We start from the raw sequence: 18894 nt of genomic DNA on the forward strand, positions 1-18894 counted from the left end.
AATAAAATTAAATTTACATAAATCAATCCATCAATAAAATAATTATAATATTTTTTTTTTTTGAAAATTATGATTAAAACCAATACAAAAGTACAGCAACAAAAAGAAACAAAGAAACGTTCCATTTATGGCTTCATTTCATCAAAACGGAAACTTCCATTTTATTGCTTTATTTCATCAATCTTTCACATGCGTGAAAAAAATCAATCGAACAATGGTGGGTTGGTTAGTGATTCAACGCGCGCTTGCCAGACACATCACCCACAACAATGGGACTTACCACTGAAAATCGACCATGATTCCAGGATAGGGACCCAAATACATAGTTACCTGCAAAATTATTTGGACTGAATGTTATAGTAAAAGATTTCTTCTCCCCTTTCTTGGAAAACTCAAGTTCTGTGGGATTCACTGACACCAAAACTCCAGGAAGACCCGTCACCTCCGCTGTATAAGTCGCATGTCCCTCTGCCACATTTTTCAGCGTTCTCTTCACAATCGCGGTTCCCCCTAGTTCTGCGACTGTAATGGAAGGATAGTTGAGGTTATGTATCTTAGGTGGGCGTGCTGGACATGAGAATTCCTTTCCTATTATGGCCCTGATCTGTGTTGAATTATACTTCAAGGTGCAGAAAAATTTGTAGTAATCTTCGAGTGATAGATCATAGACTAGCCCTGGATTTCCAGCCACATTCGGATTAAGATGACCTGCACCATAGTTAAAAGGGCCTGCTGTTTGCCTTGATGCATTCTGGATTGGCTCCTTCTTGTTGTCCAATTTCGTGGCTGTAATACACAAAGGAAAATAGAACAATTTTTTTTTCAAAAGGATGACAATTTAAATATTATAGAACATTGTTGGTTGTGATAGGGATATCTTATTTTGATGGTCTATTTGAGAATATTTTGAAATTTGTCTAAAAAAAGTTAGGCGAAATAATTGATTTGATTTTTGTTTATCGATTTTAGAATATTTCTAAAATCTAAATATATAGAGTTCTAATAAAATAAACCACCATCTTTATCTTATGGCGGATTCAAGATTGTTTTTAGAATATGATGAACAAAATGAAAGTAAATTATGTGACCCTACTCCACGTTATCAAATTCGGTAATATTCTCAAAATATATTCAGTTCTAATACCACCATAACCGCAGTGAAAATATGAATTTTCCAAATGAAAATGAAAAATCATTCCCATAATTAAGAAATTGATGATTTTGTGTGTATATCTGCAAACAGATGGAGAAAGGTATACACCTGTAGTCATAATGGCAGATCTGATAGCTGCTGGGCTCCAATCAGGATGTGCTCCCTTTAATAAAGCTGCAACACCAGCAACATGCGGGGACGACATAGATGTGCCGGATATTATATTGAAAGGTAGATGCGCATGATCGAATGAGAGACCAGTTGGTGAGGCTGCCATTGAATATGCTGCTAGGATGTTCAACCCTGGAGCTGTAATATCAGGCTGCAATGGAGAAACAGTACAGTTCAAAACTTCTATTTGTGAAAAATTGCAGTAACATACAATGGAATATCATTATTGTGTAAACACATTAAGTTCTGAGGATTGGATTCTGATTATGACCTTCAGGATGCCTGGATTAACACTATTTGGGCCCTGAGAGGAAAAGGCGGTCATCTCTGGAGCTGGTTTTGCCCGCCGTTGAGTTCTTGGAGGAGAAATGTAAGCAACAGGGGACCTGATTGAATACAATTTTATGCCAAGTTAGGATGCTTTCTATGAGGTCCTTCATTGACTAGAACCCTTTTTAATGTGGCGTTAATATAATATAAAACCTACGCTGTAGATTTGATGTATTTAAAGACTTTTGCTCCATCAGTTGCAGTCAAGTGTGTAGCAGGAAGAATGTGAGCATCTGCAGAGACGTCGTTGGCCTCTGCAGGATCATTGGCGAGAATCATGCCTAACCCCCCGGCCTCACGAACGGTTTCACCTTTCTCAACTCTTGCATTGACACCACGAAGGCAAGCAACAATCTTTCCTTTAGCTTTCCGGGGATCCAGAGATCCAGGGAAGCAAAGTTGTCTGCAGCATTATTCCCTAAGAACTGTTAAAACTTATCGTCATAGAGAAGCGTAGCTTTTCTTTTCTCAAAGTCGTACTAGTTTCCTCTTTGAAAATAAAATATTATGAAAACTACTAAAATTGTTAGTAATGTAACATACGCAGATCGTTTATCGCTCTTTGGAGCTGTAATATCAATTGAAGATACCAGAGGATAGAATTTTTTCTCTGGTAACCGGAACTTCGTTATGCTTTGTCCCTGGTATCAAACAAAAACAAAGAGTGTAAGAAGTTTTTTTTACTTTTAAAAGAATAATGCATAAGGCAAGTAGGAGTTAATAATTCTAAAGGTTCAACAAAAATTCCATTAAACTTCAAAAGTACAATACATCAATTTTTAACTTTTGTACAAGAACGTAATGAGAAGGTCCATAATCACGATTTCCCTTGAAAATGTCAATGTTGGAAATTACCTTCTAGGAAGTACTTTGTTTCTTTTCACCATTGAAAATGGAATGGAATGGGTGTAATTTTATTAGTTTATTCGTTATAGGGGTAATGTAGAGAAATGGGAAAGTAGATATAGTTATTTAGATATTGGAAATATGTTTAATTGTTTATTTAAAATATGTAATAGTGCACATATAGAGTGAATAATTAGATTTAACAACTTTTTAGAACTTAGAAGCAAATGAGATCGACTTTATCTTATAATGACCAATCCAATAACAATCATAACCTTATTATATGTTCGAGCATTACATAATAATGCATAAGGTAAGTAGGAGTTAATAATTCCAACATCCCTTATTAATGACTAATTTGTGTCAATCTCTATTAGGTTAGGTCTTTATCATCATATACCCCTCTACAACACTTGCTTCACCATGAATAAGAGACGTTTTTATTAATATAGTCTATCTCTATATCTTGTATCTTATACCTTCATCATGTACACATCTCTAAAATTTCAATCAAAATACATGGGCACCTTATTACTATAATTGCTAGCATACTAGGATGTCCTTTAGGGACATGGTTCATTCAACTTCCTAATGGTCTCTGCCTAAAAGTCAAGAAAACTTGAGGTTTTTCTACTGATACCTCTCCAATTTTTCAACCAACACAATACACTAGTAAATAATTCTAAGTGACACATGGACCACTCTTTCAAGTGTTACAAACTCCACAATAAAGGCTTTGCACTATACTATACAAATTTATTTAAATCATCAAGGAAACATGGGAAACAAGCATGCACGACTATCCAAGGCTTATAATAACATGTTTTTTACATGTCACATAGATAGATACAGATGGATAGAATTAGAACACTATGTCATGCAAATACTTGGTAGAAGATTTTATAGTATCTCCTAGGTACCACACAATACTTATCCTATGTACAAGCTCTACGAAAAATACAAACTCAAAATTTTCAAGAACATGTACCATCATACATCTATTTTAGTTACAAGGTCTTTTATTGAAGACAACACATAAACTTTACCTTGTTTTTCCATCACCTTTTATTCCCATTGTTGACACAAGAACTATCATCAAAATCCTTTGGACCAAACTATAAAAGAAAACTCTTTGCTACATCTCAAACATCATTTTCATTCTTGTTGCAATCTTACCCATTGGGAGCAAAATGTACATTCAAGCCAAACATTGATACCACACAATTTGACAATGAACATGTCGTACTCCATGCCCTAACATAAGCCTTCAACGAAAGTATATACTACACACAAAATAGTGATCCATGTATGATTATATTAAATTCTTTCTTTTGTCACTCAACCCAGTTGTACATTTGCATTGATATCATCCCTCATGTTTGAACCCAATTGTAGAGATGTCAATTTATTTTTTGACACCCCAATGCAAGCATAAATGATGCATTCCTCCTATGTCTAGGTTATGCTAAGCCTAGATGCTTCTCTACATTCATTTATTGGTTTTACATCTTTTTCCATCCCCAACCAATTAGTCTATCAATTTTGTTTACCATTACTTAGACATACATAGAAATGAAAACCATATTTGTATGACTTATCTTCAACTAACATTAGCTTCTCATGTAGCATGTTGAATCTACTATAAAATGCACCTGAATATTGAAGACCAAAAAAGTTGTCCACAACAAAGTTATAGTTCCTTGCGAGCACTAAATGAGTTCCCTAAACTCAAACACAAGGCTACATGCTAACTTTTATGGATTTTACTAACTTAATGACAATTCCAAGAATATCTTGCCAATAGAGAGCCAAACGATCACCGTTTTGCAAGTAAATTGCCATTATGAAGGTTATCTCAATAATTGCAAAGAAACAAGAGGAAATGTTTGGCATTGGATACATCAGGTTACACTCACCATGTAACCAATTGATATAGCTGATTCCACATAAATACGTGTGCATGGTAGTAACATGCTTACGATGATAGTTTCTCACCAGTTTCTTTTAAGCTTCAATGCATGAATGACACCTTCATTCATTGTCAACATAGCTATGTTGATACCCATCCACTCTCAAAATTAAGGTGCACTCACACAATGGAGATCTTCTTTAATGGTAGGACCAATTATGGATCTCTACCTTTGGTGAGTGTTGGTTTTGGTGTCAATGATATCATAATGGAAAGTCCACATAGTAAAATGGATGTCATGAATTTTCAACCTCCACAATTCAAAGAACCATACTCACAAAAATATATTAATGCAAGTTTGGAATCCCAAAAGCCTAATTCTTTGGATCTTTCTATACACCAAATCCTCTTTCCATGCATTTTCATGTAAATGAAACTCAAAACCTTATGTCACAACCAAGACTTCCATACCATCTCCAAAACCTGATTTTCTTTGAGCAATCATTTGATGATAACCATGCAGAATAGCTCCATCATGGTTAATGCAATGTCGAATCAATTCTTACGAAAATACTTTGCTAACCCTCTTGCCATCTTAGTCGCTGATTTTTGGAGATCATAGCATTACAAACAAATCATAACAACTGCTTGTTGAAGATCATAAAATTACAAACAAATCCTAATAGAATGTTATAAACAAATCTGATTCAGATTTAAACAGGAACATAATAAATTACAGAGACAACCATAAATACAGATATGCAACGGAAATAATAGCTCATTTCATTATTATAAAATACTGAATATTCTTACAAACAGAAATGGAAAGAAACCAGCTAGGGCGATGGTAGCTTATCTGTGAGAAGAGATGTGATGGCTACATGCCTCTGAACTGTGTTACAATGAGGTTCGAAGGCCTATTTATTGTTGAGAAACAATGGAAAACCCTTAACATCCCAAAACCTGACCCTAGAAGATGCAACACCAAATTGTGGGCCCCGTTTGGGTAAATCGGTGCATCAATTTCCCGGGGTCGTAACTTTGGCACTCGATCTTCGTTTGATGCGTACAATAGCTCATTAGAAATATCTATCCGAGAACTATAACTTTTGGAAGACTGATATTGTTCCTAGATTTCCCAAAAAACGTCGTTTAGGGCCTCAAAACGGCTTCAGATGTTCAGGACCCAAAAAACTGCTAAAAATAGTAAATTATGCTACAATTACGGAAACTGAAAAATTGAAAGAGAGAGTTCTGGGGGTCCAAATAGGATAGTGGGTGGCCATCAACATACACCTAGATCATTCATACCCCCTTAGGAAGCAATGGTCCCCATTGCGTTGAGTTCCTCCATCTGCTGAACTTGGTCCTTGGTGTGCTATTCTATAGTCTCGGATGTGTTCAGTAATGGTGGGAAGCATGGTCGACGATGGTCCACATTGAACACTTGGTGCAGGCGAAGGAATGGAGGAATGTTGTGTTCCAAAGCATTGTTCCCCACAGCCTTGGTACTACTGTAAGGACCATGTCGGAGTGGTCTGAACTTCTGATGGAATCTTGTAATGCATTCTTTATGTAGACGTAACCAAAATTTGTCGCCCACCTGAAACTTGTGTGGTACCTCTGTGGGTGAGGAGAAGTTGTTCCTATGTTTTTTCATGACCGTACCCCTTTGTTACTGCTGCTACATGGAGGAACCCTTTGTGGGGGTCATGGATGTAACAACGATCTTCCCTTTACTTTGGGAGTGAACCAGACAAAAAATAAATTTCCTAGTCTGTGAGATGAGCTTGCTGCCTTTCTTAGTAGTGATCAAAGAGGTGGTCATAGGTGGGGCTACCTCCGATATCCTGTATAATGAATTACCTAAAGAAATAATGACAACACGAGGCCTTGACTCATACACAGCATGTCGCCTCCACAAGTATGGATGGCCTAATAGTACATCACAAACATCCAGAGGTGTAACATCACACTATACCTCGTCTGTGAAGGGCTTGATGCTTTAAGGAAGGCGGCACTGCTGGCAAATTTTGAGATCTTGTCCTTCATGAAGCCACTCGATATTGTACGGCTGCGGGTGTGGTGTAGTCGGTAGGTCCAACTACTTCATGACCTCTGCTGAAATGAGGTTCTTTTGGCTACCACTGTTGACAATGAATTGCAGCGACGAACCCTTCACCCACATCTATGAGTGGAAAAGATGCCCCCCCCTTCTAGATCTTTAGGTTCATTCTTCTGGATCTTAGCAGTGGCAACAGTGATGCTGGGCTCCACATCAATGATCTGCTTCCCTTTTCCATTACCCTTGTCAAGTTCTGGCTCAGGGTTGGAACATGCATTTGATTCTGAAGCCTTCAACTTGGCCACCAACGACTGCTTGGTCTGACACTCACTTGTGTTATGAGTGGGACTCTTGTGGAACTCACACCACTTTCCTCTGTCCTTCTTCGACTTCTTGGTGTTGTTATTTTCTTGTGGCTTCGATGGGTTGTCTTGGGTCATCCCGCCTTGGCTTTGTCCTTTGGTCTTCAGATTTGCAGATCCAATGTCTCACTTCTTCTGTTTGAACTTTTGATCGATTTTGACAACGTATCGGTACGTCATGTTGAGCAAGGAGATGTTCAGGAACTCCATATCTTCCTAGATGTATCTATGTAGGTAGCCACGATATTTGAGTACCAAATGTAGCTTAGAGTCCTTAATACCCAACTATGTGCGAATGGTATGAAAAATGTTTGTGAATTCTGGTACATCTTGGTCTCTTCCTTACCATAGTGTGGTTCATTTGATTTATTTGTCCTCATAGCTTTTGACAGGGTAGTATTGCTCCTTGATGGCATCTCGAAATGAATCCCAAGTGGGTGCGGCTAAAAATAGTGAGCTCGTATTTTCATCCTTCTGCTTGCAGTAGGTTTCCCACTAGTCCTTGATGTGGGGGGTTGCTTTCAGAAGAGCAAAAAAAATCTTTTCCTAACTCGAAAATTCATGAATAGAAATACCATCTAGTAGATCTAACCATTTATCTATGGCATCTGCATCTATTTTACCCTCGAATATGGGGATTTAAAAATTAACTTGTACCTTAAACGATGTGGCGTTTTCAGAGTAGTTGTTGGAAGCCAATGTGTCGCCTCTGAGTAGCCACTGAAGAATTTGGGTAAAGTTGTCCATCATCGCGTTCCATTGTCGCTCGAGGGATTCTTCAAGCAAGATTTTGATAGGATCTCCTGCCTCCTTGTCTTTCTTTTCATCTGCCATGGGAGGCCATCGAGATTTACGAGGCTAGCCTTGCAAAGATTCGACTAGTTCAAGCCCTAAATCCTTATATCCTGACCTCGTTGGGGACATGCAAAAAAAAAAAAAACAGACTGTTCTGATACCACTGATCCGAATTTAAACAGGAACGCAATAAATTACAGAGATAACCATAAATATAGATATGTAGTGGAAATAATACTTCATTTCATGACTGTAAAATACTGAAATATTCTTACAAACAGAAATGGAAAGAAACCAGCTAGGGCGATGGTAGCTTATCTCTGAGAAGAGATGTGGCGGCTACATGTCTCTGAAGTGTGTTACAATGAGGCTCAAAGGCCTATTTATTGTTGAGAAATAGTGGAAAACCCTTAACATCCCAAAACGTAACTCTAGAAGATGAAATGCCAAACTGTGAACCTCGTTTAGGTAAATTGGTGCATCAATTACTCGGGGTCGTAACTTTGGCACTCGATCTTCGTTTGATGCATACAATAGCTCGTAAGATCTACCCAAGAACTATAACTTTGGGAAGAGCAACATCGGTCCATGGATTCATATTGCTCCCGGATTTCCCAAAAAAACGTCGTTTAGGGCCTCAAAACGACTCGAGAAGTTTAGGACCCGAAAAACTGCTAAAAATAGTAAATTGTATTACAATTACGAAAACTGAAAAACTAAAAGAGACAGTTGTGAGGGTCTAAATGAGATAGTGGCTGGCCACCAACATCCACTTGGATCAAAATCATATCAACGTTCATAAAACAATTTACATTCATTTACCTTATTTCCAATTACTAAAAAGGATTAAAAATACAACAATACCACAATCATAGATCGTTTTGTGAGACAGTTTGGTCTATATTGGCTCTAATCCTATGTAAAAGATGTCAGATATACCTGATTTTCAAATAAAAGAGTTGCGTTAAATATTTTATTTAATAGATATAATACAACACATATAGACATATTTTTATTATATTATCAGATTATTGAAAGAATATCTCAATGAGACACCTAAATATAAACTCATTAGTTTAAAAACCTTCTGAAACTTTAAAAAAACTTTTCACATATAAACACGCTTAACCAATCCAATAATAATGATAAGATATAGTACAACGTATAAAATAGCTAGGACTTAATAATTCTCTCATGGGAGGATTTTGTATATAGATTTCAGATGATGAATTAAATATGCATTCGCATTTACCCAAAACAGAAATGAACTTTCAGAAAAGGGTATACTCACTACGTATGTCCTGTTGTTTCCAAGAGCAGCACCTGAAGGAAATTGTCTGTTAAGGCTGCTTGCTCCCACGGTTATGATCCATGGTGCCACATTTTCAACTGACCCCGGATCTGGACCAGAATTTCCAGCAGAACAGACAACTACCCTTCCTCTTTGGACTGCATGGAACGCTCCAATTGCAAGTGCATCCTCAAAATAATCAGCACGAGGGTCGGATCCAATAGAAACAGAGAACACATCAACTCCATCATGTATCCCTGCATCGAAACCTGCAAGAATATCTGCATCGTAGCAAGAACCCCAACAAACTTTGTAGGTTGCAACTCTAGCATGAGGAGCTCCTCCTTTTGCAATCCCTTTTGCATATCCATTTACACTTGCATTTTTCACAAAATTCCCACCCATAGTAGACAAAGTATGAGTACCATGTCCGTCTGCATCTCGTGGAGAAAGAAAATCGCCGGTTATATTAAAAGGCCCATTTTGAGCCTCATATCCCTTGATGAAGTATCTGGCTCCAATCAATTTCCTGTTGCAAACAACACATTGGATAATGAAACTTTGATTCTATAAAGAAATGCTCAGGAGAGTTGCCTCACTATCGAATCCCTATAAAGTACGGGTCCTGATTCTTTAAAAAGGTTTTCTCTCCTACAATGGAGGAGTTGGATTCTAGAAGACAACATTAAAGTAACAATCTGTAAAGCACAAAAATGCAGTTGATTGTTTTTTCCCTTAGAAATAGAATGTAACAATAAGCAAAAAATAACGACATTAGGCTGTAAGGAATATAGCAAGAACAAAGAAGAAAACATAAGTGTGTGCAAGAAGCATGTTTTATTGGTTTTGCTTTTAACAGTACATTACAAAAATAAGTGACACAAAGAAAAAAATCATCACCTAGAAAACACATCAAAAATAAGTAACACGAAGAAAAAATTCATCACCTAGAAAACACATCAATAGATGTACACGACTTGGAAGCTTTGTTACCCTTTAAACTCGCTTATTCAGTGAAAGCAACATATATTTCAAAACTTGCTTACTCTGTTGCAAAAGTATGTGAAAGTCAGAGTCTTGTGTAATCTTTAAGCATACTTAAACTTTTGAAGTTGTAATATTAGTTAATGTGGTCAATTTTCAAAGGTGCGATGGTCAATTTAACATTTGTTTTCAACATTACTTAAAAAATCTAGTTTTGGGCCAAGACTTGATATTGTAAAAAAACCAATAGTCATTAGTAAACTTTGAAACAGTTAACATTACTTTGAGTGGGCAGTTAGTCCATGTTCCCAAAGTGATGGTTGTTAATCTACTTAATCGATTTCAAATACAGCTGTTATTGCCTATCCTCATAAAAGGATCTGGAATCTATTAATGTGAACAACTTTGATAAATTCCATGGCATTGGCCTATAAGAAAAAACGATAAATAAAAAACAACAACTTTATCCAAAGTGTGTAAAAAAAGATCAGCTGTTAGGCAATACTGTACTCCTTGTTAAAGTTATAAACATAAAAGAACATGGGTTTCTTTAACATTCAATCAAGATTCTTCTGAGAAGCCATAAAACTGACATGTAGACCCCCAAAAAATGAAGATTTATAAACAAGAGGATTACTACAATTGGGTAAAACGCTGATTGATGAAAGGGATTTTAATGGAGGCACCTGTTGCATTGTGCTGCAGTGAAACTTGTGCCTGCTTGGCAGATCCCCTTCCATCGAGAAGGAACATGCCCATAACCGGTGTCATCGAAGCTTTTAGATTCAGGCCATGCCCCTTTAGCAAGAACAGAAACATAAACCAAAAAAATCAAATGAGCTCATTTTAGTATTGTCTGATTAGGAGAATATACAGAGAGAGAGAATGAGCTATTTCTATGGATATCATAGAGGGTCACCTGTATCTAAGTGAGCAACGATAACATTCCTCCCAAATTTAGACTCTCTCCACAGAGAGTGGCGAGAAACTACTTCAGTTTCAGACTCTCCACCACCATTTTCATCTAAGCCGAGAAATCCCCATGAATTAGTTGTGTGCAGACTTCTTCCTCTGTTAACAAACACAGACAGTACCTGTGGGAGCTCTGAATAAAATGCATACATATAGTTAGAAATCCTAAATTCATTGGATCTCGTAGCTTGAACATCCATTTATTCATTCATTCACTGAAACAGAGAGAGAGAAAATATGGTTTAATGATGCTAAACAATTCACCTGAGAGAGCGTGGGCGTGTTTTTCTTCAAGAGTAGCAGCAAAACCATTGATGGATCTTGTATAAGAGTAAAATATTGCCTCCTTGGCTGTCTCTTTACTGTGATTTTTCATATGATGTTCTCAAAAATATAAGAAACATATTGATATATCATGATTAAAATATAATATCTATACTCATACAGAAATAGCATAAAATTATTAGACATTTTATAATATATATGACGTCTTCGGAATCCATCCATATATAACATTTAAATATTACCTTCCTAGTATTGATCCCAAAAGTTCATGATGAGAATCAGCTACCAGTTCGTGTTCCAGACTCTCATCGTGCTGTCCTCCCAAGTACACCACATAAGACTGCAACAGCCAAAGCAATAACATAACAAATTGAAATGTCAATTAAGATACATTACAGGTTGAAGACTACTTTACATTGTTGATACAGCAGAATAATTTGCATTCATTTTTCAGAAATCACAGCACATGGTAGATTTCAGGAATCTCCTTGAATATGATAGAGAAGGGAGAGGTCAATTGTTAATTTTTTTTTTTTCTTCAGATTTTAGGAATATGCAATTATTTCGAAGGGAAATATATATATCTAAAATAATCTAAAATAGTAAAGCTTCATTGATCATCCACGGTCAGAACGAAAACTGACACAGTAAGCAAGCTATTACTTCTTGCCTGTTTAGCCCCTAAGGTTGAGTGAATGAATGGCGATAACAACACAACAAGTACAAGCAAAGCCGCTCTGTAGGCCATGGCTGCTTCCGCCTCGCCTGGTCACGCAGAACTCTTACGAATATATATGGATAGAGGACGAAAATTCTGTTTTCGCCTCAATCCCTAAGGATATGGCAATTTCATGCCGGATTACAAGTAATTTTCATGCCGGATTACAAGTATATGATCGAATCATATTTTGGATTACAAGTATCTGATCGAATCATATTTTGGATTACAGGTATCTGATCGAATCTAATTTCCATGCCGGATTACAAGTATCGGATTTGAAAGCTGTATATTTCGAATTACATGGAGAAGTGACCATTTCTTTACGGGTAGGGAATTTCTTTCATCACAATTCTTTGCACAGAGGAGGGGATTCACCACCTAACGACCAGGATTCTAAGCATACGCGGAAGCTGGGAGAGGGAATCCGATGAAACGAAGACTGTAAAGGTTGACTTTGAATTTTAATCCATTCGAGTCTCCATTTATATTCTCTAAAAACACGCGTACCATTAGATTTACATAATACATTTTATGGCGATTTGTATAATATATTTTATGATGCTTTATAGTAGGTTCTATTTTGTATTTTTACTCTTTCATGGGTTTGTATGATGCTTTAGAGTAGGTTCTATTTTTGTTTTAGATTTGTATGATGCTATATAGTCGGTTTTATTTTTCAATTTTTTTTTATGTATATAGTTTTTTTAATAATTAGTTATTTTTTATTAAAGTTAAAAATAAATATACTTATATGAATTAAATGGTTGGTAAATGTTTATAATTGGGGTGATTGACAATATGGCATTGGAGGTTGGGGAGGGTGTCGGCTACCTTACCACCTCTCATTGCATTTGAGAAGTAGGGTGGTGATGGGGCTAGCCCATGTGGTCCCGCCTTGCCTCAGCTGATGTGGACTTACGCTATTGAACTGGTTGGAATATGTGCTAATTGGGAATTGATTATGGTTTAATTTACAATCAACACGACTGTACTTTGTATTAACCCTCCGTTGGACACATGTTCTCCTCGAACTTGGAAAACCCTACCTTGTTTTTGTTACCCGGTTCGCGCCTCTGCGGTCATTTTTGCCTTCGATGCTTGGTCTCGGTGGTCTCTGTGTTGTTTTGGCTCCGCCTCTGGTTATTTGTCTGTCATGAAACCCTTTGGGTTTCTACCTGTTCCGTGGTGATATGATGATGCCTCAACTATACCCTGTCGTTACTGTGTGGGTTTGTCTATCCGCCACTTGGTTTCGTTGGTAAGTTGCTATGGTTCCATCGCATGTTCATTTCGTTTTCATGGCTGTAAGAACTATCCTTTGTTTGATTTCGTGGTTACTGTCTGGTCTGGCCTACTTGACAATTCTTTGGTTAAGGACTATGGCGTAATGATGCTCGGTCCGCTCAGCTCGACAGTTGCATAGGTCGATGGAATTCCGATTTCGTTCCTCTCTGGCGCTCGGCTATTTGGACAAGGTATGACACAGTTCTATGCTAGAATTTCTTTTCCTCTATTTGCCCCGAGACTAACGTTCTTCAGCCCCTCTGTGGACAGGGGTCTCTGTTTCAGGGTTCTGTTGGCCTACTGTTCCGGCACACTGTCAGGTATGATTACTCTCCTGTCTCCATACTCAGGGTTTTCATTTACAGGCGTTATGGCTTCAATTCTCATGCAAGGGTTTTATTGGAAAGAAACCCTGACCTTCCACCTTCTATGTCTTTTGCAGGTGTGGCCGTCTTCCGTGTCGTAGCAATGGCTTCCGTCGACTCCTTCCGGGTAGTCCTGTTCTTGTTTTGCTTTCTTGTAATGGGTCTTGGTCCTGATCACGGATTATGGTCGCTTGTTATGTGAAATGCCTGTTTATTTGTTGTGTTTGGAATTTCTGGGTTTGTCAAACCCTTGGCTGTAACTTAGGAGGGTTTGTGGGTCGGTTGCAACGCTGTTCGGTTGCACCACGATGCACAGTTCTATGTAATTTTATGCAAAAGAAATAAATTGTAAAATTAAGTGATAGATAGACTCATTCGCTGCCAGTTCTAGTTTCTTACCCGGTTATTGTGGTTGTTTGGTCTGAACCCTTAGTGGGTGCTGGTTCTTTCCGCCTCTTGTTCGCTTTCTTCTCTGCCAGTTCGTAGCTCTTTGAATACTGTAAAACACTGTTGATAGATTTAAATAAAAAATGAAATATTTACGCAACACTGTACATATAGGCTTTTGTTACTGAGGACACATATATGAACAATTTGTTTGCTTGTGCACTGAAATAAGATGAAGGAAAATGTATATTTATTATTCTCTTGTATATGCTCCGTTGCTGAACCCCTCTGGGTTTGCTTGCTTGTCTTTTTATACAATGTTTTCAGGCAGTTTGATAACTGTTGGTAGTTATTCAATTACAGTTTTAGCAGTTACTATAGGCATGACTTTCTTTGACTATCAATAGTTTACTTAGTCTGCCTTTTTTTACCATAGGAATTCGTTGTTAACCACCTACTGACCCTAACCTACTATTATCGTTTCTAACTAGAACCTATTACAATATTTCAAACATAATGAACAGAAATTAAAATAACAACAGTTAACAATGTAGCTGACCACGAAAGAAAGAAAACAAAAACATAGGAACTTGACAGACTTGATGTCTGTTCAGTGAAATGTTTCTCATCCCCAATCTTTTTCAGAAACTTTGTTCGCCCTCCCTCGGTCTTCACCCTGTTGACCAAATGCTCCTGCATCAGGCTGCCGGGGTAAAAGAGAACTCATGGCTCCGTCCCATGAGCTCCTCCACCGAGTAGCCAGCCTTCTGAATCTGTGCCTCATCGAGCCATGAGCTGTCCTCCATTGGACGGTCCTTCCACTTGACGAGGTAACGCAGATACTCCTTCCTGCGCGTCTTCTTGGCTACCTGGGTGCTGAGGATTCCTTCAATTTCATGGGTCCGGACCGAAGGCAACTGTTTCTTCCAAAGACTGCTCTCTAATTGGGTGTCCCGTTGTGGCTGTACCATCCTGTCATCTTCCGCCTGGGCATGATATGGGAACAGGTCTGCCACGTTGAATATAGGTGATATACCTATATCAGGTGGCAACTGAATTTCATATGCATTAGCTGAAAATTTCCGCAGAATTTTGCATGGACCGATTTTCTTGAATTTCAACTTGTTATATGTACCCTTAGGAAACCGTTCCCGGCGCAGATGCGCAAGGACTTCGTCTCCAACATCAAAATGTACCTCTCGTCGCTTTATGTCTGCGTGTTGTTTGTATTTCTGCGTGCTGTCCTGCAACCTTAATTTGACCTTTTCATGAAGTTCGCTCATTGCTTCAGCAAAATCTTCCCCATCTGCACTTCTCCGTTCTAGCTGTCCCAAATCTCGTAGTTCATGTACCCCTCGAGGATGCATACCATACAAAACCTGAAATGGGCTAAATCCGGTGCTCCGATTGGGCGAATCGTTATAAGCGAATTCTGCCTGGGCAAGAGCTCGATCCCATAATCGTGAGTTTTCTCCTGTCAAACTTCGTAATAAGTTGCCCAAACTCCTGTTCACCACCTCTGTCTGTCCATCAGTCTGCGGGTGATACGCAGAACTGAAATTTAACTGCGTGCCCAACTTTTTCCACAGGGTGCGCCAAAAATGTCCCGTGAACTTCACATCCCTGTCTGAAACAATAGTTCTAGGTAAGCCATGTAATCGAACTACTTCTGTAAAAAACAGGTGTGCCACGTTTGTGGCGTCGCTAGTTTTCCGGCAAGGAATGAAATGAGCCATTTTCGAGAACCTATCCACCACCACCATCACTGAATCATATCCCCGCTGCGTTCTAGGCAATCCTAGGACAAAATCAATGCTGACCGAATCCCACGGCCTGCTCGGAACAGGTAGGGGTGTGTACAGTCCAGTGTTCTGGCTGTGTCCCTTCGCCAGTTGGCAGATTTTACACCTGGTTACATACCTCTGCACGTCCCGGCTCATTTTTGGCCAATAATAAAAATGCCCGAGCTGCTCCAACATTTTATCGATGCCAAAATGTCCCGCTAGTCCGCCACTGTGTTTCTCTCTTACTAAATTTTCCCTCATCGAATAGTCCAGAATACATAGCTGTCCACCTCGAAACAATAATCCTTCCTGTAAATTGAAATCTAGCCATGGGCTCGTATTCCTTAATACGAGATTTTGGCATGCTTCAAAAGCTTCCTTGAAATCCGCGTCCATCTGGTACAAATCCTTCAAGTACTCAAATCCCATCACCTGTGTGCCACTTTCTTGTAAGAGCAAGGCTCTTCTGCTTAAAGCATCCGCCACTTTGTTGGCTTGCCCACTTATGTGCTTTAACACAAAAGTAAAACTCTGCAAGTATTCCACCCACTTGGCATGTTTATGGTTCAGTTTGTGCTGCTGCGTTACATATTGTAATGCTGAATTATCAGAGAACAAGACGAACTCATTGCCCAGTAAGTAGTGCCTCCAATGTTTCAAAGCTTGGACCATTGCATAGAACTCTTTGTCATATGACGAATACTTCTACTGACTCTCATTTAGTTTTTCACTAAAAAACGCCACCGGTCTGTCCTCTTGACTGAGCACAGCGCCAATAGCTGTCCCGCTTGCATCACAACGAACCTGAAAAGGTTTACTAAAATCGGGCAGTCTTAAGAGCGGCCTCTCCGTTATTTTCTGTTTCAGAAGTTGGAAACTGTTTTCTGCTGCCTTGGTCCAACAAAAAGGTTGGATGGCCTTTCTGATGGTCTCTAGCATTGTTGCGCAGATCTCACTAAAATTCTTAATGAATTTTCGATAAAAACTTGCTAAACCGTGAAAGCTACGTACCTCAAACAAATTCTTAGGTGACGACCAACTTATGATTGTTGCAATCTTTTCTGGGTCCATCTTTAACTCGTTCTCTGCAACTACAAATCCCAGATAGATCAACTCCTTCCGCAAGAAAGTGCATTTCTTCAAATTTATCAGCAGTTTGTTCTGCTGCAGCTTCTCGAATACCCTTCGAATATGCTGAAGGTGTTCTCTTTTTGTCCTGCTGAAAATTAAAATATCGTCCAGATAGACTATCACGAATTTCCCAATAAATTCCTTTAACATTTCATTCATCAGTCTCATAAAAGTACTTGGAGCGTTACTCAACCCAAATGGCATGACCAGCCATTCGTACAGTCCTTCGTTGGTCTTGAAGGCTGTCTTCCATTCGTCTCCCTCTCTAATTCTGATCTGATGGTACCCACTCTTCAGATCTATTTTTGTAAAGTAAGCTGCCCCACTAAGACAGTCCATCATGTCATCCATTCTAGGCAAGGGAAACCTATATCGAATCGTAATTTTGTTTATAGCCCGCGAATCCATGCACATTCGCCATTCTCCACCTTTCTTGGGTGCAAGGACTGTTGGTACTGCACAGGGGCTCAGACTTTCTCTGATCAGTCCCTTATCCAACAACTCCTGCACTTGTTTGCGTACTTCTTCATTGTCCTTTGGACTCATCCTGTACGCTGCCTTGTTCGGCAAGCTTGCTCTTGGTATAAAATCAATGTGATGGTTGATACTCCTTTTGGGAGGCAATTTATCAGGTAACTCATCAGCCGCAATGTCTTGAAATTCTTCCAACAGCTCCTGTATTTCTTTGGGCAGTTCTGATTTTTCCAAGTTCAGCAATAATGGCTTCATCCTCCTCACAACTGCAAAATTAACTTCATTTTCCTCAACCTTTTTTACAAAATGTTTTCCTCCAATTAACAGCGCCTTTGTTCCGCTTGATTCTGCTGTGTCTTCCTCTTTGATGGGTACAAGTGTGTGTTTGACCCCATCCTTTGTAAATTTATAACAATTGGTCTTTCCATCGTGTGTCACCTTCCTATCATATTGCCATGGTCTTCCAAGCAGTATATGGCACACGTCCATTGGCCTAATATCGCAGACCACTGTGTTGTGGTACTTGCCAATGTGAAACTCTACCTCGCATTGTTCATCAACCAACAGCTGGTGGCCTTTCTGTAGCCACGACACCTTGTAAGGTGTGGGGTGCTTCAGCCGCTTCAACCCCAGCTTTTCCACCATCTCAGTGGCAACCAAGTTATCCGTACTCCCACTATCTATTATCACTTTGCAGCACTTTCCATGCGATTTACAGACTGTCCGGAACAGTGCTTTCCACTGTGTTGGTTCATCCACCTCCTTGGCTAGTTTTAACAGCACTTTATTCAAAATCAAAGCTTCTCCTGTTTCCGCCATGTCTTCCACCTCCCGGGGTTGTGCTTCAGATTTTTCAGGCTGTGCCATAAGTGTTCCCCTCTGACCTGCCTGTTCAACTTCTGGACATTCAAAGGATCTGTGCCCCAATTTATGGCCCCTGTAGCACTGGACACTCGTCCCTCTTCCGCGGCCATTCCCTCGTCCTCGCTGATATGATCGACCTCCTCTGGTGCTTTCTCCTTTCTCTGTTGTCCCTGAAGTTTTAGAACTGCTGCCTTCTTCGCTGTTCGCAACAGTCCTTCCTCTGCCGTAGGACTGTCCCCGTCCTCTTCCATTCCCTCTCCCTCTCCTGTTGTTCTGTTTTCTGTTGATTTTCTCCTCAGCCTTTACAACACTCTGAAAGGCTTCTTCAATATTCCGGGGAGAAAGAATACTGATTTCATCCAATATCTCCATCCTCAATCCATTTACGTACCTTGCTGTTTTTTCTGGGTTATCATCTGTATAACCAGCACGTAAATTCACTCGATAAAACTCTTCCGTGTACTCCTTGACAGTCATACCTTTCTGCCTTAAATTCTGTACTCACCGATATAATTCCACCTGGTAGTCTTTTGGTAGAAATCTGCCCTTCAATTTTGCCACCATCCTTGACCATTGTCGTATCGGCAACTTATTCATTCGTTTTCTGTCCGCTTGGACACTGTCCCACCACAAGAGTGCGTGTCCCTTTAACTTAGTGGCAGCGAACCTAACTCTTCTATCCTCACTGATTTCCTCATTTTCGAAATATTTATCTAGTTCG

At 39.1% G+C, this 18894-nt stretch overlaps 1 protein-coding gene across 1 annotated transcript; it reads right to left on the reverse strand.

The window, feature by feature from the left end:
* Window positions 1-226: 226 nt before the first annotated feature.
* On the reverse strand, window positions 227-18424 carry LOC149173606 (subtilisin-like protease SBT5.3). The gene is made up of 11 exons (XM_089426748.1): window positions 18194-18424; window positions 11406-11503; window positions 11143-11240; window positions 10826-11011; window positions 10593-10704; window positions 8923-9451; window positions 2198-2295; window positions 1812-2057; window positions 1596-1710; window positions 1262-1475; window positions 227-786 (listed from the first exon to the last, which is right to left on the reverse strand). The coding sequence occupies exons 1-11, from the start codon at window positions 18422-18424 to the stop codon at window positions 227-229; spliced, it is 2487 nt and encodes an 828-aa protein (XP_089282874.1).
* Between the last annotated feature and the right edge of the window lie 470 nt (window positions 18425-18894).

The sequence above is a fragment of the Pinus tabuliformis genome, chromosome 4_2 (assembly GCF_031772625.1).
Source record: "Pinus tabuliformis cultivar Carrire ecotype Pingquan chromosome 4_2, CPIR1, whole genome shotgun sequence".
In the NCBI taxonomy this organism is placed as follows: domain Eukaryota; kingdom Viridiplantae; phylum Streptophyta; class Pinopsida; order Pinales; family Pinaceae; genus Pinus; species Pinus tabuliformis.

What these genes read in the sequence shown, in the direction of transcription:
- LOC149173606 (XM_089426748.1), bottom strand. Translation starts at nt 18,424, where the DNA reads ATGGAAGAGGACGGGGACAGTCCTACGGCAGAGGAAGGACTGTTGCGA. An exon ending in ACACGCCCACGCTCTCTCAG is followed by an intron (nt 11,012 to 11,142) that starts GTGAATTGTTTA and finishes CATTTTATTCAG; the next exon opens with AGCTCCCACAGGTACTGTCT. An exon ending in TTAATCCAGGCATCCTGAAG is followed by an intron (nt 1,476 to 1,595) that starts GTCATAATCAGA and finishes TCTCCATTGCAG; the next exon opens with CCTGATATTACAGCTCCAGG.